Source organism: Acanthisitta chloris, unplaced genomic scaffold (assembly GCF_000695815.1).
Source record: "Acanthisitta chloris isolate BGI_N310 unplaced genomic scaffold, ASM69581v1 scaffold6274, whole genome shotgun sequence".
In the NCBI taxonomy this organism is placed as follows: Eukaryota; Metazoa; Chordata; class Aves; order Passeriformes; family Acanthisittidae; genus Acanthisitta; species Acanthisitta chloris.
Genome location: NW_008667616.1, coordinates 142,661 through 166,612, shown reverse-complemented (window position 1 = coordinate 166,612; position 23,952 = coordinate 142,661). Strand labels below are relative to the sequence as shown.

At 37.7% G+C, this 23,952-nt stretch overlaps 1 protein-coding gene across 1 annotated transcript; it reads left to right on the top strand.

The window, feature by feature from the left end:
* Positions 1-4,455: 4,455 nt before the first annotated feature.
* On the top strand, positions 4,456-20,097 carry USP46 (ubiquitin specific peptidase 46; the record flags this gene model as incomplete). The annotated part of the gene is made up of 9 exons (XM_009072563.1): positions 4,456-4,474; positions 8,120-8,200; positions 8,911-9,124; positions 11,318-11,547; positions 13,669-13,745; positions 17,451-17,534; positions 17,821-18,018; positions 18,843-18,921; positions 19,850-20,097. Coding segments are annotated over 9 exons (1,084 nt in total), but the record flags the coding sequence as incomplete, so codon positions are not given.
* Between the last annotated feature and the right edge of the window lie 3,855 nt (positions 20,098-23,952).

The window sequence follows — 23,952 nt, the reverse complement described above, 5'->3', positions numbered from 1 at the left end:
AGTGAGTCTGAGTTGTGAAAGAGGTGACATTAAAAGCAGACTCTGGACCCTGATTAAGTGTGTGTGGTGGGCAAGTGCCATGCAGAAGGTGAGATTCTGAACATATTTGAAGAGCCACAGTCTCGTGGAGTGTAAATCGTGTCCAGAGAAGCAGTCAGCAGTCTCTTCTGCTGCTATGCCTTTCACCTCAAGGAACTGTCCTTGGTGGGCTGTGTGGTAGATACACTTAAAGACATTTAAGTACATTATGTACTCAAAACCACAGCGCTTTAGTACTGCTGGGGAAGAAATGAGCTTGCACCTCCACTGTCAAGACTGCACTGAAAGCATGTTCTTGGGTGTGCTCAGCCTTTGCAGAGAGGGCTGTTGTGCTGAGGGTTTCAAACCAGCCATCACTGTGTATCGTGTGTTGCAGTTTAATTTGATTTTATTTCTTTAATTTCACAATCAATGGCCTAGTAGCAGCTGCATCTAAACTATCCTAGTACAATAAAGTCGTGTGATAAACCTGTGTTATTTCTGATGTACAGCAGTCAAACTTGGAGATTTCCAGTGATGGTGACTACATCACATTTCCTAATGTCTTACCAGAATCTACATTACAGTAATTTGAGCTTGGTACTTCTCATCCTGTCCACTGTTGAGATTGAGAGCAGACTAGTTCCCCTGTGTAGCAAACTGTAGACTTGAAAATATTGTCATGCCCTGCCTCAGCCTTTTCTGTCTTATGCAACACAACCTTTTTTGTAGGTCACTTCTCTAGAGTTGAGTTTTTCATTTTGACTCCCTTCTTTTGAATTCTTTCCAGTTATCTTTATCTTCCTTGAAACCAGGCACCTAAACGTGGATGTAAAATCCTGTCTGAAGTCTTACCAGTGACAAGTTAAACAGGCAAGTTACTTTGAGAACTTTGTAGACTCCCATCTGTAAGAATTTCATTCTGCTGTCAACGTTTGTTGGTGTAGTTTTGGGGATTTATTTTTTTAAATTCCTGTGGCTTATTCACACAGAATTTTTCTTTTTTAAATTTTTTTTTCTTTTAAACGGTACTACCTTAGCTGTTTCCCATTCTGTACATGTACAGGTGATTCTTCTCTTCATGTGCAGGATCTTGCACTTGGCTCAGCTCATTAGAGTATTTTTCTAAAAGAAAAAATATTTTTAAAAATTAATTTTGAATTCTAAACATGTTCTGCAACATAACTGCAGCCCTTGTAACTGGTGTTATGTGGAGATTTATTGCAGTCTAAGTGGCTCAGACAAAAATGTTATTGAAGAAATTATAGTCTGTAAACAAATCTCAGTCTCTTTTTGACTTGTCAGGCCATCTTGAGATTATGTGTTTTGAAGAAGGAAACTGGCCAAAACCAGTGGTTGTGCTACTTGTTCCAGAAAAAACCTGAGTGCTACTAATCCAAGAACAATTAAGATGGGAATGCAGACAGACTCATGAGAGAATACAGAGTTGCAGTTTGCTGAAATTTGTCTAACCCTGAAAGCTTTAAAGGCTAATATTTTTCAAAAATTGCTTATGGTTTTAGATACTGAACTTGTAACACTTCAGTGGAACCTTGCTGCCAGTACTTGGTTGCTTTGTGCTTTGAGAAAATCAAGTTTTATAAGCTGTGTAAGACTGAGTACCTTAAGCACTTTGTTCAAGATTTTGAGTGTTTCAGGATTTCAGACCTCTCAATTTTTATCTGTTTCTCGGTAGCCACACAGTATTGCACGGTAGTGAGTTGTGGTATATGTCATATTTAGATCTCTGATTAGAGATAGTTTATTGCATCCAGCAAAAAAAAAGGGTTAGACGTCTCCTTTCAGGCTCTTATACTTTGCCTTAATGATAGAAAACTCTTCAGAAAAAATAAATTGTTTACATACCTTTTCTTAAATCTTTTTAGATACGTTTTCTTAAATCATCTTTCCTACAAAAATATGAATACTCATTGGTTTTTCAGTCAATATTCTTTTACTGTTTCCTATGATCCCCTATGTGTTTTCTTAGCATACTCTCCTTCCTTTTTTATCTTGTGGCAACAAAGACCCAAAATACCTTTGTTGGAGAAACAACAAAACATTTCTCCGCAGAAATTCAGCCGTCTTGTGGGACTTACACTTTAAAAATTACAGAAAAAATTCAGGATTGGCATTTAATATCTATGAGTTTGTAAGAAGGCTGGTTCAGCTATTTAAATTACTCACCATATCTCTCTGAAAGTTGAAGTTGTCCCTGAGGATAGCTGAAGTCCAGCACAGGGGACAGGTGATGCATCTGTTGAGAGCAGCTGCATATACACTGCATGCTGTGATATTGCTTGCTCTTCTCTTACCCTTGTTTCTTTATGTTGCTTCTGGGAGCTAATTTTGGATTTTATTTACAGTTGTCTCTTATCTTCAGAGTTATCCATCACTGTCATTTGTGTGCCAGGAGGCCTTCCACATCTTTCTTCATCTTCTTTTTCCCTTTCCTCCCATATGCTGTGCTTTCCAAAATCCTGAAACTCAGGCTGCCTAGCCCTGAAGCCATTTCTATTTTTATTGTAATTTCTCCACTACCAGCCCAAACATCACTGTTAGTTTGTCTTAAGTCTTCAGTTTCTCCCTTCAGGAAACAACTCTATTTCTAGCACATTGCTCTCACTTTTCCTGAATACTAAGAAAAAAAATTCTAGTTCACAAGTGGTATGTGATTGAACTCCTTTGTCATGGCCCAGCCATCTTCCTTCATTAATTTCATGTTCTTTATATATTTGTTATATTTCTGTTTTCATGTTTCATTTTTTGTTTTTTCCTTACATTTTTTAGCTTTTCTTGTGAACAAGATATTTCTTACTTTGTCTTCTATTCTTTGATGTTTATTCATACTATGTTTCTGTTTATTTGGTGATACCCATTTAATAGGTGGCTTATCAAAAGTTCTAATTTCTTTACTGCATTTATTTACTTGAAATTAAACACATGCATATTTCTAAAATGTTGGTGCCATTTTTTGTAGCTCAGTCACAGTAAAAAGTCTAGTCTGATTTGCTGTGTTCTGTTGACAGTATCTTTCATATTAGCTCTGTTGCATTTCTCATCCATCATAAAATAATTGTATTTAGGTTACTTTGCTACATGTGATTTAATGATCCAATCTGGTATCTTTTTTTCCCCCTGAACTGTTATTTTGTTTACAGGCTAAAGTGTAAAGGAATAGCAGGGGTTTCTTTACTTAATCTGTTTCATGTGATGCAGAGAACAAATTAAACTCTTAGCAACTTTATCAGAAATTTCATCTGAAAAGGAAACTGGCAGTCTTATCCTTTGGAAGGCCTAGAGCAAAGTAACAAGAGGAATAAATGTAGGTCATATGGCCAGAATGATTTTGAAGTGATGCTGTGGTAGCAATCTTGGCTTTGCCTGAATTGACCCATGCTTGGCTATGTCTCCAGCTGTATGTCTTTGCCATTTTATGAGGGCTGAATACAGATTGTTGAGTTCTGTGGTAAAACTGAGAAATTAAGGTTCACTGACATCACAGAAGCAGTTTCCACACTGACCTAGTTCTCATTCTCATGAGATTTGGCTACCACAGTCACTTCATTGCATTTTCTTTTTTAGTGTATTCTTTTAGGAAGGATCCAGCCTCCTTTATTGTCTCTATACTATGATATGAATTAATTTAATACTCCCAAATCCCAGTTCATTGACTCATGCAGTCTCTCCTCATTTCAAGCTCTGTGGCCACACTGCTGCCCTTGCGGATTTTTATTCTATACAGTAGATTCAGCTGTGGTAGGATATTTCTCCTAACTGAAGCACAAGGCCATTTATAAAACCATAGAGAATGGGTTGCACAGGTTTGCAGTGTAGAAGTGACCAAGATGACTTGCTGGGAGTGGGAACAAGCACAAGCATGCTTAAAACTGTGTGAAGTAGTCATGGTTGATTTTTGCTGATTAACCTTGATAGACTAACAGAATCACAGAATCAGTTAGGTTGGAAGGGACCACAATAGGTCATCTGGTCCGATCTTCCTACTCAAGCAGAGTCATCCTAGAGCACATGGCTCAGGATTGCATCCAGAAGTTCTGGAATATCTCCAGTGAGTGAGAATCCACAGCCTCTCTGGGCAATCTGTTCAGTGCTCAGTGACTAATACAGTAAAGGATTTCTTCCTTGTATTCAGGTGGATCTTCCTGTGCATCAGTTTTTGCCTGAAACATGTTTTCGATATTTGATGTAGTTGGTTTAAACTGAATTCTGAATCATCTTCAACACTTCTCTAGTAACATTTTTTTCCAGTTTAAACCTGGCTTGGATGTACAGTTTCTGGTATACTTTGGTTGGAAAAATTTCTAATAATTTCAACTGCTTCTTGAGGAGACTTCATAGGCAAAATACGTAATATATATGCAGTGTGACATGGTTTGAGTTACTAAATAGTCTGTCTACATTTTTTCTCCATGTAAGAAATATATCCTGCTTTGAAGTATTAGATCTCTATGCTTTTTATCTGTTTTCCTAGACTTCTTTTTCTGTGTATTTATCAGTATCTTTTTGGAGACTTTAAAACAAAACAGACTGAAATTTCCCTTTATATAAGAAGGCACAACTCCTAATGAAGTCCATGGGAGTTATGTCAACTTCCCCAAAGACAGAGTGTAGCCTCTCTGTTTTATTGGGACTTTGACACACCGTGCTTTGTTTATATTTGCAACAGCCAGGGCCTGGGTTTGGAGAGAAAAAACTATGATGAGCTGTTGCTAAGCATATGTTGTTTCAACAGCATGTACTTTGGAAATTTCCACGCAATGTAGAGTTTTTATATGAAGATCAGTTAGTGCACATCAAGAATTTGTTTGGTTTTTAGTGATAATTTTGTTTGTTAAATCCCAATCCTTGCTCTTTCTCACAATATTTACAAGAAAATTTAAATGCTAAAAAGGATTTGTCAAGCCATCTGGCATCCTCTGAAGTAAGAAACCCAGGCCCTGGAGGAAAGACAAGTGAGTTATGTAGGAGCAACTAGTTAGCAGGGCACTTGCATTCTACTTGTCTAACAGCATACACTAACCTGTAGTTTATGAAAGAGTAGGAGGTTACCTTTTAGAGATGGCATTTTCCATGGACTCTAGAGGGAAAATTTATTTCCATGTGGAGAATACTTACTACAAAACTGGAAAAACCCCCATTCCTACATTAGGGAACTTGATTGTAATGCTAAAAGTGTAATCAAAGAAAATCTTTGCTTTGATCTGAATGCTGTACAATGAGTATTAATATGAAGAGTTTTCTTCAAAAGCTGCATTAATCTTCTGTAGTCGTGGAGTTTTTTTGTCAGGCAAGGTTTTGAGGGTAACAGTGGTGGTTTGTTTTCACTGTTAGTATCAGACAGGCAAATGTCTATCAGTTCCTCCCTCTCAGGATGTCAGATGCTGTGTGGAATCTGTGCATCTTTGGCAAGGTTGGCCTTCTGAACAATGAAACTAATCTTCATGTGGAACTTTTATAATTATCACACTGTCATCTCTGTGGAAAGGTAGCCAGTAATTGCTTTGTATTGATCATTCCTTTTTCCGAGTTTCTCACTGAGGCTTAGCAGAGTCTGGTGAGAACATATATCCCTTATTAAGTTTTGCATGAAACATCTGTTTTGAATTTCACACCACTGATTCTGTTGACTAAAATAACTGTCTTTTAATGAGTTGACATGAAATAGTAGTCTAATATAGCAAACATTGGTGATGTTAGGTGCAATAAGGAAACACAAATCAGGCCTTGGGGAAAAGATGGGGAAGGGACACCAGAATTACTGTATTTGATTACCAGCTACTTTGAAAATTTTAGCTGACAAAGTCTCTGAGCAAACATCTACCTCAGCTTCAGCAAGCCTTTTGACTGTGTCTTACAATGTCCTCATAGGAAAACTCAGGAAGTGTGGACTGGATGAGTGGACAGTGAGGTGGATTGAGAACTGGCTGAACAGCAGATCCCAGAGGGTCATTATCAGTGGCACAGAGTCTAGTTAGAGACCTGTCACTAGCAGTGTCCCCCAGGGTTCAGTACTGAGCCCAGTATTGTTTAACTTATCATCAGTGACTTGGATGAAAGGACAGAGTGGCTCCTCAGCAAGTTCACTGAAGGCACAAAGCTGGGAGGAGTGGGCAATACTCCTGAGGGCTGTGCAGCCCTTCAGAAGGGTCTTGACAGGTTGGAGAGGGCAGAGAAGAACTGTCTGAAATTCAGCAACGGCAAATGCAGGGCCCTGCAGCTGGGGAAGAATAACCCCAAGACACCAGTACAGACTGGGGGCTATCCTACTGGAAAACAACTCTGCAGAGAATGACCTGGAGGTCCAGGTGGAGAACAAGCTGTCCATGAGCCAGCAGTGTGCCCCTGTGCCCAAGAAGACCAATGGTATCCTGGGGTGCATTAGGAAAAGCATTGCTAGCAGGTTGAGGGAGGTGATCTTGCCCTTTTACTGAGCCCTAGAGAGGCCATACCTGGAGTGCTGTGTGCTGTTCTTGGCTCCTCAGTACAAGAGAGACATGGAGCTCCTAGAGCAGGTCCAGTGGAGGGCAGCAAAGATAATTAAGGGACTGGAGCATCTCTCTTACACTGAAAGGCTGAGAAAGCTGGGCCTGTTCAGCATCGAGAAGAGAGGACTGAGAGGGGACCTCAGTGATGTCTCCAAGTGTCTGAAGGGAGGGTGTCAGGAGGATGGAGCCAGACTCTTCTTGGTGGTGCCAAGCAATAGGACAAGAGGCAATGGGCAGAAACTGAGGCATAGGAAGTTCCACTTAAATATGAGGAAGAACTTCTTTACTGTATGGGTGACCATGCACTGGAACAGATTGCTCTGAGAGGTTGTGGGTTCTCCCTCACTGGAGATATTCAAGAATGGTCTGGATGCAATCCTGTGCCATGTGCTCTAGGATGATTTTGCTTGAGCAGGGAGGTTGGACCAGATGACCTACTGTGGTCTCTTCCAGCCTTACCCATTCTGTGTGATTCTGTGATATACGGAACACAGGAAATTTCAGAAATTTTCAGATGCTTCACATGTTGACATGTTTACAGGAGCATTTTACATGGTTTTGTGAAAGTCAATCACCTGTGCTGCTTTTGTGTGATGAAAATTCTTAGGCATAATGTATTAGTGCTTCACACTACAGAACATGTCCAGTAAGGAAATAAATGCATGCTATCCAGAAAGTGATTATCATGCAGATTAAAAATTGGCTGACTGATAGGTCTTGAGTAAATGTATGTAGGGACTGCTGGTCCAAATACAGCAGTTTTTGTCAAGTTCTACAGGGATTTATATGCTTGTAGCATGGATAGGAATGATGGCATTTGCTTTGGACGCAATCTAACTTGCTTTGTAAGCTAAGCTTGTTTAAAAATGGGCATTTTAATGTGGCAAAACTACAGATATGATACAAAATTAGTGGTTGTGCTTCACAGCTAATGTTATCTGAACAACTTTGCTGTTGGAGTGAAGATACAGCTGAACATAACTTGTTGCAGCAAGGCATTGACTAAGAGAAGTTACAGTGCTTGGGTTTATGTGCCTTTTGATATTAGGACAAAATAGCAGATATATTACACTTGCTCTTAACATTTGTGATGTTGTTCCTGGAGCTGGGTGCCAGTCTGGAGCCCAAGCATTGTTAAAGGCTGATGATGTATTAAACAGGATTCATAGGAGTTTTGATAATCTTAGAAAACCTCTTACATCTAGGAACTGGTTTAGCCAAGATAACTTTTAGGGTTGTGCTTAAGATTGACTAGTATCTTTATGAGGCAAGAGAGTAATGGGATCCAGATGTTCATGTACACAGTAAAATAAGGGGAAGATGGGTGTGGGAAGAACCACTGTTGTTGTGACCTGTTCACTTCTAATCTGCCATTACTAGAGTCCATGCCAGGCCAGCTTCACTCCCTAGATTGGCAAATATTTTTATTGGCTCATGAGACTGTCATGCTTGACTATTAATAAGACACAGTTAGCTTGACTGATTGCAACTGAAAAGAAAAAATATTTTATGTCTTGATACTGTGCATAATTTTATTTTAGAATCTTAATATTCTAAATAATTTATTTGTGGTTTGGTTTGTTTTTTTTCAATAGGGCACCAATGCCTCTGCTCTGGAAAAAGACATTGGCCCAGAGCAGTTTCCAATCAATGAACACTACTTTGGATTGGTCAATGTAAGTACCATTTTCAGTTGGCAAACCATATGCAGAGCTATGACTTTGATGTTACTTTAACTTTGGTTTCTTTTTTTGTTTGTTTGTTTGTGGGGTTTTTTTGTTTGTTGTTTTTGTTTTTAAAAATAAGTGCTGCTTACATTCCAGTTTTAGGCAAAGTGGGCTGCAGAAGTGTATCAGATGTTTGAAGACAGCTTCATACTCCCCCAGAGACAAAAGTTTACTGTTCTATGAATGTTTCCAGGGATTAGTTAAAAGTCTATTTTAGCTATGAAATGGGAGGGAGGAAGTGATGAAAATATGTACAAGCTTAGGTACAGCATGAGGGACTCTTAGGTGGAGCTTTTTTCTTTGACTAAGGATAGAATGAGTGAGAAGGGTGTTTAATCACTTGTTTATTCCTGTATAAATAATGCAGATATAGTAATACTTTCCATTGAAAACATTAGTCATTCTTCTACTGAGCAATAAGATATCCACTACAATAAATTTATCTCTTACAAGTGGAAACTTTTACTTTATACCCTAGTTAATTCAGAAGACCATAGTTCTTTTCTGTGAAGTGTCACGGGTGGGTGTGGAAATATATTTGTACAACAGCTGCAAAATGGCTGGTATGTGACAGGGACACAGAAGCCAGAAACTGAATGAAGCAGCTAGTTTTATTGTGATGCACAGGGATTAAGGTTGTTTTTAATTTTACATGGCAGTTTGGGAACACCTGCTACTGTAACTCCGTGCTGCAGGCATTGTATTTTTGCCGGCCATTTCGGGAAAATGTATTATCATACAAGGCCCAACAGAAAAAGAAGGAAAATCTCTTGACTTGCCTGGCAGATCTTTTCCACAGTATTGCTACTCAGAAGAAAAAAGTTGGAGTTATTCCACCAAAGAAGTTCATATCAAGGTTACGAAAAGAGAACGGTAAGTGTAAAACTGGAATCCTCTAAGACATTCATGCATTAATCAGAAAAGTGTAAACAAATATTGGGCAATGCCATTGTATTAATTGAATGCACAGCTTAGATTTGTAAATTGCTTTTAGTACTTTGTGGGGTTTAGATATTAATATTTTAGTATCTGTGTACATGATATTATGCTTGAAATAACCATGCCAGGTTTCACGTGTTCCCAGGTGCATGAATTAATGATGTTTTCACAGCATGGTGACCATACTGTACAGTGAGCTAGGGCTGGGAATGGGGTGACACTCTGCTGTAATTTTTAACTTCTTATTTTGTGGAGTATGGCAGAGAGAAACACTGAGGACAGTTGGCAGTAAAGAAGCTGTTAGACCTAGGAATGTTATAGGCACCACTACTCCAGAACATCCTGGAGGATAAGTGCCTGGATGTGCAGGGGGTGTTTAATGGATTATATGTCAACTGCTGCTCTTGTTCTTGGAAGTGGTGGACACAGTCTTACTTTGTGAAGCATTGGGCCCCTTTTGAGCAGTAGGTTGGCAATGGCATATGGCTAATTTTGTAGTAGTTCTGTCTAAGGGATATAAGGAACATCTTGATATAAAGAAATCTGCCATACAGCTCCACTTTGGCCTGGATTCATATCAATGTGGGTGGTATGCTTAGAAACAGAGGAGCTTTGAATGAAGAGACAAAGTATGAGTCAAACACCTGGAAGAAATTGCTTCCTGGTGACAGCATATAAATGGGCAGACTGTTCATTTCAGAGCAGACGTTTGAAATTGTGACAAAGTTAACTCTGACTCATCTAGTGATAAATGCCCCCACACTGTTGGGCATCGCTTTTAGAGACTGGATCCTATGTTTTCAGCTTTTTTAAATTAGGGCCAGACTCGGTGTGTCTTAACCTGCTAATGTGTCCAGGCTAGACACTGTGAAGCTGAATGTTCTGTGCAATATTTTCTGAGGAAATCCACGTGAGCTTTTTCAGAAGCAGGGGGATAAAAATACACATTTCTGGGAACACGGCTTGTTTTTTCTTTCACATGGTGGGCAAGTTAAGCCTTCACTGGAGAAATCTATACTAAATCACCACTGGGATATTCTCCCCTTCTCCTGCAAGCATTTCTCATTGAAGAGGGCAAATCTCTGCTCATCAGACTTGAGTGTGAAAAATGAGCTTTGTTAGATGGTGTTATTATTACTACTTGAGGTGAGTTAACCATGACTGGTTGCCAGGTGCCCACCAAGCAGGGAGAGAAAATAAGATGAAAAAACCTGTGCAGTTTAATGAAAAAAAGAAAAGCAAAAATCACACGTGGAAGCAAAGCAAAACTAAAGGAGATTTATTCTCTACCTCCCGTTAGCAGATGATTTCCAGCCACTCTCTGGGAAGCAGGGCCTTGGCATGCATAGAAGTTTGTTTGGAAGATAGATATCTTTATAATGAATGCCCCCCTCTTCTTTCTATTAGATTTTATTGCTAACATGAAATCACAGAGCATAGAATATAACTTTGGCCAGTTTGCATTAGCTGTCTCAACTATGTCCCCTTCCCTACCTCTTTCTCATACCCAGCCTAGCTGCCTCTGAGGAGGAGGAGGGTTGGAGAAACAGCCTTAATGCTGTGTGAGTGTTACTCAGCATCAGCTAAAACACTGATACATTATCAACACTGTTTTGGCCATGTGTATAAAGCACAGCATCATATGAGGAAAGGGAACTCCATCCCGGCCAGACACAGTACACTAGTATGTGTCAGCATCCAACGTCTTTGGTTTTCCCAGCCATGTGTCTTTACTGTCAAAACTATGTGACATTCCTAAGTGTCTGAGGGACTTGGAATATATGGATGAAAGTTGGTGCTGCCTAAAGTTAGGCATCTAGTTTAAGGAATTAATTTAGGATGAGTCAACCTCTTGCTTTCTTCATTGACTATAAGAGGAGCCTATACAACCAACTCCAATGAGCATAACCTTCTAGACAGCTAAAGTTAGGTGAGCTTTCTTTCCCCCAAAGTAGCTTCACTGAAGCCGGGGTGACTGGCTGCAAAACTGCTCTTCTTTGGCTTGATTCTTAATACTTTACTGAGCAGGGTCAGTATATATATATTTGGAAGAAAAAAAAGATTTTCATTTTCCTTCTTGAAGGGAAGTATATATTCAGCTGTACAAATCTCGACTCTTCTTCACAGATCTCTTTGACAACTACATGCAGCAGGATGCCCATGAGTTTTTAAATTACCTGCTCAACACCATCGCTGACATTTTGCAGGAGGAGAAGAAACAGGAAAAGCAAAATGGGAAACTGAAAAATGGCAACATGAATGAACCTGAAGAGAACAATAAACAAGAACTCACCTGGGTGCATGAGATTTTTCAGGGAACACTGACTAACGAAACTAGATGTTTGAACTGTGAAACTGTAAGCATTGGGATAGATTTTTTTTTTTTGGTTGTTGCCCATTAATAGATAGATACATTTTATATATATAAATATATGAATCTTTTCAGACATCTGAGAATTGTGGATATTCCTGTAGAATTTACTTCTTGAAGTGAGTATATTCTTTTCTAAAAATTTATTTTTCTAAGCATTACTTGGCTAACCTATGCCAGGTTTTGCTGTCCTAATACATATCTCTACAGTTAAAACCCTTGCTAATGAATCAATACCTTTCCTTATTACTGTTAATTTGGGAGAAGGTATTCATATCATATTCCATGAATAAGTGAAATGTTAAGATGAATTTGTGTTACTTCAATCCTAAGAATGTGCCTGGTATACACAGGGAAAAAGTAACACAGATTAAAAGATGTTCCTTTGCTAAAATATTCGCAAGTAGTGCATAAAGAATCATTCAGATTCCATCAGTTCTTATTGTCATTTACAAGGAGTGCAGTTTGAATCTGGTTTTCCAGGTACCTTTAGTTTTAGTCTGTATTATTCTAGATCTATGTAGCTCATCATCCCTTTCAGTAAATATTTGATGTGATTAAATCAATAACAAAATTCCTAGCTTTTTTGTGGTATTCAGATAAAACACTATACTTGCCAAAGACTTTTTCAAGTATTTAATGTCTTTTATGATATGCAGTGTGTCTGACACAACTGTCCTTCTAGCTGTAGAGACACAATGTTCTCTGAAGCTTTGTTGCACTATCTTTCAAATTTAGCTGTATATTTATACTGCAGTTGATTGCAGCCAGTTTTGTGGTTTCGTGTCCCCTGTGGGTCAAATAATTTTTCAGGGAGGATTTTTGTTTGAAGAACTGCTGTTCATTTTAATTGGGAGTGCATTCTGCCTCTGTGCATCTCTGACAGTATCAAAATTCATCCTGCTAAAGGTGTTCTCTGGACTCAGGTCTGATACAGGCTGCATTCACCATAATGTAAATATGAGCTGAAAGTAATGTATAACTTTCTCCTCCGTAGATGTGAAATGCAAAAATCTAAGCATGAGGGACTTCTGTCAGAGTGATGGATTCAACCACTCATGGAAGTTCTCAATTTGAACTTAACTATCTCACCATCTGATTTAGTTATTCTAGGGAAATGCAGTCATAGGACATAAAACATAGAGTGCTTGTGCAACATTCATAGACAAAGTTGGTTGTTATGAGTATGGCTGAATTCATGTGCAGTAATTCTGTGGTCTTTTGACTCCATTGAAGTATTACAAGAATTATCCATTTGATTGACTTTTTTTTTTACATTACTTCACCTTCAAGATGAAACAGTCTAAATGAAAAATAATTTTCAAAGCAAAAATCAAGATCTTCCATTCTGAAAATATTTGGGCCTAATTTTTTAAATAAAAACTCTTTATTATACCTTTTCTCATATTGTTCTGTCTAAAAAAAAAGACTGGCAAAATCAAAATGACTTTTCAAAATATTACCACTTTCCCATTTTTACCTTTGATATTTTAATCTTTGATGCAAAGTATTGACCGGGAACAATATTCAATGGGGAAGTGCAGCTGTGCCAACCAGAAATGTAAATCCAGCCTTTTGAATGCTCACTGGAGAGAAAAGATAACGTGGTTAAATAGGACATTTTTTGACAGATGCTTATTTGGGAAATATCTTAATTGCATGCTTAATAGTGGAAATAATTATGTAGGAATAAACTGTGATTATATAGTGTGATATCTTATACAAAGGATAAACAAAATTCCAGTAAAGTAGTAAAGTAGACTGTGTGGCCTAACAAGGGAACATATGTAATGCATGAGTCACAGCTAATGTAAGGGATGATGTTCACCTTTAGTGAACAATAGGCTGTGGTCACCGGCCTGTGGTTGGTGGGATTGGATAAGCAGAACAGACAGAAGTTAAATTATATGAAAGCTGGATTGATAGAATTACTAATAAACATAGTCACGCCGAACTAGAAAAAAAAAAGCATTGAAATGAATTACTTTTGTGTAATTTATTTCTGTAGAAATTGCTCTATCTTTAACATTAGCTAAAGATATAAACAGCACTTAGGCATGTGGTATTTTATTAAGTCTCTGTTTTACATGTATATTTTTTGTCACAGGTTAGTAGCAAAGATGAAGATTTTCTTGACCTTTCTGTTGATGTGGAGCAGAACACATCGATTACACACTGTCTAAGGTAAATGAATGCATGTCTTTGGCAGATAGTTTTGCCTGACCGCTGAATTTTCCAAATCTAGCAGGTACAGAAAAGAAAGGTAGAATAACATTTGGTTTTGAACTTTTCCTAAGCAGAAGAAAAAGACTTTAAACTGGATATTTCCTCTAATGACAAAATATACACTAATGTACTTTGGTTTAGTCACTTTCTTTTTTGATATATGTGTTTGGAAGAGGAAAAGCATCATCTCTTGGGGAAAATAATTGATTGCCTTGTCATCTGGAAGGACTGCTGCAGAATAATAATTGGATTCAAAGAGATTTAAGTGTGCTTATCTTTAAGCTTCTGCTCAAGTGCTTTGTTGATTAGAACTTACATGCATATTAAAAGTTAAGTGTGTGTTTTGCAGAATGAGTGCTAGAGTCCCTAGAGGGCAAAAGATTTAAAATTTCTATTATAAATTTCTTATTCTGTGTCTTATCCTAAAATTATGCGGAGGAGTCTTTTATTGTAATTTTCAGTTCTGCTCCTAGTGTATACTGTTAAAAAGTACTTTAGAGTTCAAAATAATTTTCAGACTTGCATGGATGATTATTCTGAGAAGTTTAAAATATCCAGAGTGTTGGCATTGATATAATAGATCATTGCCTATATTTAAGACAATATGTTGCTGCACTAAGATAATGATTATCAATTGGTCAAACTCTCTCAAACTCCAAAATTACTACCAAGGTTGAAATTGCATTTTTCAGTTATTCTGGAATACCTGGGAAGGATTGCCTAGCATCTCATCCCAAGCTGAGAGTTACAGAGAGAGAAAGCATGCGAGGTGCTAACCATTTCCGGAGTCAGAAAGCAGTGATTTCTCTGTGGATACTGCAACTTTACTAAGTAACTTCATCTGTTACATTTTTGAGTGCTAGGTCCAATAAATATTTTCCTTCTCAGCTTCTGTTCAGCCTCCTGTAGGATACTGTAGCAGTCCTTAGCTCCCAAGTAGTCCACACTGCAGTAACTAGCTTTGGAAAGGAGTGAATGACTTTCTTTTTTCCTCCTGTAGTCTCTTTATCTGTTCATAGTCACCAGTAGTTGAACCAGTATTGATACTACAGGCTTTTGTTTGCACCCACCACTGTAGCTGCTACTTTGAAACTGTCAGCACTGCTTAACTTTTCCTATGATGTTTGAAGTGCCAGTAGCATTTCTATTACTGAACAGGCAGTGACTGTAGCTTAAGATGTGGAAGAATTGCATCTGCACTACTGCAAACAATGTTGAATGGGGGAGTTGAAACTTACTTCAAAAGGTTAGCCACTATCTCCACATGAGACAGGATGCTTGTCCATTCTGTCCCAAGAGATCTTTTTGCCACTAGTAGCTTGATTGCCTATCCCAGTCCTTCCTGTTCTTACTGCTAGAGGGTTTTCCAGCTGTGTAACATGAATTTACCATGTTTCAGTTCAGCCCTATTTCTACTTGCCCTGTGTACTCTAGACATAAACCAGGGGTTGCCCCTTCCTCTTAGCAGTATCCTTTTACATGCAGGAAGAATGTCATCACTTTCTATTTAATTTAAACAGCCTGAGGTCATTCAACCTTTCCTTCTCAGGCTATCTTCTCTAGATCTCTGCTCATGTCCATTGCCCTTCAGCCTTCTCTCCAACACAGCCTCTCTCTTGAAGTCTTTCTTGAAGTGCAGCTGCCTAAAACTAGGTGCAATATTCCAGCAGAGATCTACACAATCCTGAGAAGAATGGATGCACTAAAACTTTGTTCATGCATTCCAGTTTAATCTCTGCCTTTAGTCCAACAGCATGACATACATTTTGAAGTTCACCTATTGTTACTCTTGAAAATAAAGGAGGAAAAATCCCAGTTTTTCTTTTCTTGAGGTAGGAGGTACAGACTGCTATTTACAGAATGAACAGGAAGAGAGTCATCACCTATCTATTCTGGTTGTCTTTGACAGTAGCAGCAATTTCTACCTCTGTTTAGAAAACATATATTCAGTTAGAATATGGATTTCCTCTCATTGCTCTATGGTATTATGCATTATTAAACAAAGTGTAAGTGCTTTTGTGGCTTCTGTCAATAGGAACAGCCAAATTATTAGTCTTTTAGGAAACTTTGCCATTTCCTTTTTATTAACAACTGTTTTGCTGTGTCTTAGCAGCTTTAAGTGCTAGTGCATTGAAAACGAAAAATAACGAAAAACTATGCAGCGTAACATTTAAGTAGAATGAACTTTTGTGCCACTACAGATGAATGTTCTTTCATTTCTGTAGTTTTTCAAAACATAAAAGGTCATTGTGTGCTCAAGATGTCCAAAGAATACAAACCTCTGGCATAGTCTAAATCCACAGGGTAGACAGTTGGGCCCAAAGCAATAGAAGTCTAATAATAAATATAGTACATACCCATTATTTTTATTTCCACTAGGAGTTGCAAAGTTTACCAGTCAATTTGATCCTGACTTTTAACTGTGCATTTATATTGCACTAAGAATTCTCTCATATCTTAAAACAAAAAATTCATATTATTTGTGCACATAAACAACAGAAAGCATCTTTCACACTGTAGCATAGAGGCTGTAGAGACGCAGACTGTGGAAGCACAAGGTCAATGATAAATTAGTATATCTTGAGCAGGTGCAGTTAGAAATTTCTGTCTCTTGTTAAAATAACGTATAAACAGAATGCAGATTGGACTGTTAATGGAATAGGAGAGAGTTAGACATAGCTTGAAACTACCCTTGCAGGTTTAAAGAAGAGTTCTGCAAGCCTGTAGTTCTTGCACATGCAGACTTTGCATGAACTGCAGTCAATGATCTGTTGTTTTTAACTCTTACCTCTACTAGAAGTGCCATGTTGAAAATTCTTGACTGATGAAAGACCTACTGAACTTGTAGTTGTACAGGGCAGCAAAAGCATCTAATTCTCACCTGTGTACCTCCCTTCCTCCAAGAAAAGAGTTACTGCTTATAAGTATGCCAGTGTTTTTATTCCTAGAATATTGAAACAAATTAACATGTGCTGAATAACTGAAGTATTACTACCTCTAAATTCCGTGGCTGTGCCTCACCTGCTTTGGTGTAATAGGGTAACAGGTGGAAGTAGAAGACAAAAGAACAGAAGTGCAAAATCAAAGGGACATGTAAAGGATGTATTTGTATATTTCTCCAGGTTTCACACATGTAATTCCCATAGCAGTTTATTGATTAAAGGATGCAGAAAACTGAGTTCAATTTATTTCTTCTGTATAAGTAGATTCAAACTTATCTTAGGATAAGTTTGATATTTGTTTGATATTTGTTATATCTAACAGTGTACTTAAAATGTTAGGAAGAGCACCATAAAATGTGAGCTACTTGGGGATGACAGAAGTGCACTTGAAGTTGCTCCATTCTGCAAATAATTTGAAAAGGAACTGGATGGATTGAGTGACTACACCCAAGTCTAGGCAGCCCCTTTATGTGTAGGAGACCAGATATGAGTCCCTTTTTGAGATACCTGACCCTCCACTTGTATTGTACGGAGGACCTCAGCTCCTAATGTTTTAGAAAACAAATGTTTTAGACCTCAGCTCCCCATCATGTTTGAGTAAATTGGACTTGGTAGAAAGAGAATTTCATCCTGTGTGTCTTTTTAGAGTTCCAGTTCATCAACCTAAGTGGGGCAGATGTGTTCAGGTCCTTCAAAAGCTAATAACTGTATTTATTTACAGAGACTTCAGTAACACAGAGACATTATGCAGTGAACAGAAATACTACTGTGAAACTTGCTGCAGTAAACAAGAGGCGCAGAAGAGGTAAGTGGAGAGCAGGTTTAAGACCATGTCCTCTTGGGCTCTGAGAAACCTTCTTGATATTTGTGTTTAGATACCTATAAGCCTGACACCCCAAGAGTATTCTCTGTGTGGGCCAGAGAGCCTACAGACAGACGTAAAGGCATGTGTCTTAGTCTAGAAGCTATTGCTAGTTGACTATTGTTACTTCCAGGGTGCTTTTATGATGCAGATATTTGTGTATGAAGGAAAGAGAGAATGACTTTGAAGGGGTCAGATGTTCACCATATGCATTCTAATGGTTTCACAGGATGAGAGTCAAAAAACTGCCAATGATTCTTGCCTTACACCTCAAGAGATTCAAGTATATGGAGCAATTGCACAGATATACTAAGCTATCTTACCGTGTGGTATTTCCTCTGGAGTTACGTCTCTTCAACACATCTGGTGATGCTGTCAACTTAGATCGGATGTATGACTTGGTAGCTGTTGTTGTTCACTGTGGAAGGTAATATACTTTCATGTGTATCACAAACTTATTGCCAGACATTTGCCAAGGGCAGAGGCATGCCTTACAAAATGTGGGGAGAATGGGAGGGAGGGCTTAAACCCTGCTACTGCACAACTTGCTTGTGTCTTGGCCTGAACCTTTTAGCTGTCCTCCCTCACAGTAAATCTGTACTTGTTTAAAAAATAGTGTCTCAGGTCTTGAGAAGTCACAAGATTGGTTTAAATTAATGAAACTGTCTCCTTCTTCATGAGCCCAAAGAGAGAGCTGGGGAGCCAGGACTCTGTGAGGGCCAGAGGCTGCTAACATGTAGGCCCCACAACATATCACCTTGGTCTCCTGTCAAGGCAATGAAAATGATAGCTTTAATAAAGCTTCTCATCTATGGGGTATTGTCAAATATGAAACAAACAGAAGAATCTTTGGGGCTTGAGGAAGATGACTTGTTCTTTCTCTTCACAAAGTCTCTATATAACTAAATGTTCACGGCTGATAGCAAATAATTTTCTCCCTTATAATGTTTTTTAAATGTTTGCAGTAGTTGATGCCCTGCCATGAGCAGCTTAAATGTTCTGTAGATTAATTTGCAAATGGTCCTGACACAGATGAAAACAACACCTTTAGCTTTCAGTTGATGAACATTGCAACTAGCCAATAAAAATGTGAAAGGAATAAATGTCTAGTGTACCACCAGGGTTGGGTTTACTCTGTTTTTCATAGCATTTAGTTATAATTCTAATTGCATGAAGAAATGTGACTTATCAAAATCAGCTCAATTGTATTTTCTAATATTTTTTGGTTTGGGTTTTTGTTTTGCTTTCTAGTGGACCGAATCGGGGACATTATATTACTATTGTGAAAAGTCATGGATTTTGGCTCTTGTTTGATGATGACATTGTAGAGGTCAGTATGCTGAAGGTCATGAGCACGACTTTTGTATTTATGTTCTCTTCTTTATTTGGGGTTAAAATTGGGGTATAGATTAGTATCCTCCAAAGCCACAGTTTGGTTGTAATGTGACATTTAGCTCAACTCTGTTAGGAAGCAAGAGTGTAAACAGAATTATGAATCCTGTAGTCTATGTCCTGTCAATGTCTGAGGGGGTTGTTTTATTTCAGAGCAACATAAATGTTTTTACTGTCAGACTCTACATGTTTAGTTTGGAATGTTTTCTGTATCTAATACAATCAATTCATTAAAACCTATCACTTGGCAAAACTGGACTAGGTGCAGCTAACATTGCTGTAGAATTTTAAATTTTGAACAATTGGGAAGTTACAAGAAAGTCTGAATTTTTAGTCGATCTGGGTTTGCTTGAATGTAAATTAGAGCAGGATTGGTCCCACAGCTGTTAGAGATTCTGTCTAAGCATTCTGCAATTCATTCTTTTTGTCATTGTGACTTTCTTTATGTCATTGTGACACCTTGCCAAAACTGAGGTCTTGAGTCTGATTTTTCCAGGAGGTAAGGAAAGTAACCACTGGGACATTGGATGAGGCACATCTTGAGGGGCTTGGGGAATTTCAGAAAGATGGGATCACATGGTCACATTTGTGTGTTTTATCAGTGTTCACTACTGTATTCCCAGAAGTCTCTCTGTTATTGCAGAAAGCCTATTTCAGTTAGGTTCACTTATGGACTTCCATGAGTGACATCAGCAGGACTTAGCTCCTGACCCTTGCCTCACAGCTTAAATTGCAAACAGAATTTACTAATTGCTACCCTGAAACAAGTAACTGAAATTGTCTTTTCTGTTCATAAAGTAATTTAACCTGTGTTTGATATTTGTTATATCTAACAGTGTACTTAAAAAAATTTATTTATTTTGCAGAAAATAGATGCTCAAGCTATTGAAGAGTTCTATGGTCTGACCTCTGACATATCAAAAAATTCTGAGTCTGGCTATATTTTATTCTATCAGTCAAGAGAGTGACTTGGCAAACTGTGACTATTGCGCACAATGATGCTACATGCAAAAGAAGGCGATGGCTCCCCTGAACTGACTTTTCCACAGATCACATCTTGTATGGCTGAACAACAGTACACTGTCTCCTATTAAATGGTCTATGTGATATTGACTATAACCGTCCATTTTTTGACATGCAGACCTTTGTTTTGGGGAGGAGGTGTTGTTTGTAGTTTTAAAGTCTGACTGAAGAGCTAATTGCAGTCAGATTTTAGTGGAATTTATATGGACTAACCTTTACAGAGAATAAGATTTGGATGTCAACTGTTAAACCCAATCCAGCTAGTGTAGTATTTTATATGGAAGTGTTCGTTACATTTAGGGCAAAATTATTTAAAACTTTCTAAATGTTTTTGGGGTGTGTTGATTTACAAAGCATTCCTTTAAATACATCCTGACATATGCTTACTTATTTTAAGTGTAAGGAAAAAAATCTGTTTCATGATGATTGGAGTTGTGGTTGTATAGGGATTTTTTTACGTGTTACTCTGCTGCAGAAAAGATATTCTTCCAAAATGATTTAAACTTTAGGTTGTTAAAAACTTTCAGTGCATAACCTCAGGCCTAAAATTCACATAGAGGGATTTAAATTACACTGGAACTAAGTAATTCTGTGTTTTCAGTCACTTTGTTTGTCATGAGATAGTACAGATGATGTGAGATTTCAGAACTTAGAGAGCACTGGAATAAAGGGAGTGATATGACACATGATACAGAGATAAATTACATTTATAGAGATTGATCTTTTCTTCAAATTATATAATAGATTGTTTACTTGATGGAGTTTGCAGAGAATGCAACATCGCTCACATATAACATATCCATCAGGACTCAAATTGCACAGTCCACTTAAATAAGCATAGTTTGTACATAAGACACAGCTCAGTCCTACAATTTTCTGAATATCTATAGGTCCCATTTTCATTTCTCAAGACAGAATCCATTTCTTTCCAATACATAGCAGCTTCTAGTTCACACACCGTCATGTTTGACAGCATTTTGTTACCACAGAAACAGATGGGCCTCTGGAATGTCTGGTTTTAAAAACATCAGAAGGCTTAGAGTGCAAAAGGCCTAGTTTGTGATTTTACTAGGTGAATTTGTCTGGTAGTAGTCGTGCACTGGCTAATAAAATTTCTGAACTCACATACTGGAACTTAGCAAAGAATGAATGTAGAAGAAAGTATCAATAGGGTGTGAGAAGGGATCAATAGTGGGTTGAGTCAATGGTAACACCTTGCTCAGTTTGGCACTTTTACTCCATTATACAATTCTTGAACTTCAGTAGCCAAAGTTATTTTCCGGTTACATCAACAGCAAAACCACTCATTCTGTCTTCAGTGGGACTGACAGTTGGTTCTAGTATTTTTAAGGAAATATTCTCATCTCACAAAATTTATTTCTACCTGTTACATTTTGTTCGCTCGTTATGTATTTATTAGGTAATGTTGCTTTTGGTCCTTTTCTCTGAGAAGCCTGCCTTGCCACTTTATGGCTGACACTCCATTTCAAGAAATGGCTTTTGAAGTGCAGATACATCTCATATTTTAGTCTTCTGTAGGAAAGAGAATAATGTTTTGCATTGTACTCTGCTGTGAATGTGAAATATCTTCTGTTAAATAATGGTGAAAATGAAGTAGTAGCTTCTGCTGTAACATCATTTGAATTTCAGTTGCATTTATCAATGGCCATTTTGTAAACTAAGGCAATGTAGCACTTTACACTGACTGAGAAACAGAAATGGACTTTTTAGCTAACATTAGTTGTGATTTTATTATGTTATTATTCTGATGCAGGAAAACAGACATAGAATGTAACCTTAGAGTACTTACTTAGGTGAATAATAGTAGTGTTCTACAGAGATCTACGTGAATGAATGCTGGTATGCAGGCTCAAGACAAGCATAATTGGGATGCAGCTCCAGTTCTTTTATTGATGTTAGAATGAAATATTCTGCCTTTAACACAGAAGACAGACATCTTACAGGAGACTTCAACTCCCACTGAGATCCAGGAGCTTCTCCACTGAAAAGCTAAACCTGCAAATCCCTCTTTAAGGGATTTATTTATAAGCATTCAGAATTTCCATATAAAAAGATAATAATCACTTGCCTTTTAAAATGGGTACGGTTTCCTCACTGTGAATTAAGTCACTTTCTAGATCAGCATTAACCAGTGCTGGCCCAAAGATCTGTACTTTGCAGTTTACTGCTGAAATTCTTAGGGCATTCTTTAGTTTTAAATCAAGCAACAAAACAGATATTTGTAAGGTATCATTATTCAGGGCTCATGTTTATATAAAAAATAATTTTTCAGCAAAATAATTGTAAAATCAGTTCAATTTTAGAAAACAGTGTCCATATTTCAACTGACTTATCTAAAAATTGATTTTTAAAATGTTGGTAGTGTGAATTAATATTTAAATGGTAAAGCACAGGATAATAATCTTTGTTTTTTCCCAGTTGCTAATCAGCTCTAGGTTGTAAAAAATACAGATAATAGCAGTATGTTATTGAGAGTAAACTTACTAGAATAAGCCTTTTCATAAAGTATGAAAAAACATTTTAAACTCATGCTAGATCACAGCACTGGTGTCACACCAGTGAAACATTAGTGGTTTGACATTAGCTCTGAAAAATTGGGGAATACTCAGTCTATGCTAAGACGAGCTAAACTAAGAAGCATTTTCCTTTTTAAAAAAAATTGCAGTCACAATTATGTAAATTAGATCCAGTCTACAGTGTGCTGAATGTTGTGACTTCAGTCCAGCAAAAGCTGCCCCTCAGAGCTGTGTGAATAATGCCAGACCAGGCAGAGGAACTGTTCTCTGTCAAATTAAGTGCATTCACACAAGCTTTTGCAGGATTGGGATTCCCACAGGAACAATCATATGATATATTTTAGTTGATTAAACAAAACATCATCCTTTTTCTCTTATGCATATATTTCCAGTCCCTTATGAAAGAATGGAAAAATACCTAAGACAATTAAAGCTTTTCAGCCAGCAAGTAAAAACCAAAATGCTAGCACAGATGTCTAATAGTATTCTGTGCTTCCCTAAAATGACTATATTTTATGCTGTCAGCTTCTAAGCTTGTTAGACCTAATGACAATTGAAGTTTTCCACTTGTTTCACATGCTGTTGCTGAGATGCTTTGTCCATTTTTAAATCTTATTAACTATGTTCTTACTTAGAAAAAAGAGCATTTTTGTCCTGTGCTGTTTTTCCACTAAACCTAGTGAAGCACTGCAGTGCTGATGAATCAGTTAGCTTGGAGGATGAGCTCAGAACTCAACTTTTATGTTTCACAGAACAGGCTGCCAAGATTTTATGTAATTTCTATTTTGGGGACATAGCAGAGGGAGGCAGAAGAGGGGAGTGATGGAAAAGCCATACCAATGAAGAACACCTTGTTGAAATTAAGTCCCAAAATTGCTTCTGTCAATTTGATTTTAATAATCTAGTTACCTTAGAGTACTAGATTACATATTAAAAGTTTTGTTCTTTTTGCAGTTGGAGTAAAGAAAATAAATTCAGGCATTGGAATAGGTTGCCCAGGGAGTGGTGGAGTCACCGTCCCTAGGAGTGTTTTTAAGATACATCTGAATCTGGCACTGAAAGATATGGCTTAGGGTTTAGGGGTTTTACAGTGGAGTGGCAGCTTAACAGTTGCACTTGATGATTTTAAAGGTCTCTTCCAACCTTGATGATTCTATGATTCTAAAATAGTAGGTATTTCCTTCATATCAGATTTAATAAAAATATTAAAGACCTAACAAAATGAAACTGGAACTCGTTTTACATGATGGGTCCTAAAGCACTGCCACAACCTGTCTTTTATCTTCAGACATTACATTTTGTTCACTCATCTGTTACAGCATCATGTACTTGGCACCTGATCTGACAACTTGCAGCTGCAGGTGATTTGGTGCATCTCAGCAGCAGACCCTTCTTGTTTTGTCTCTTTT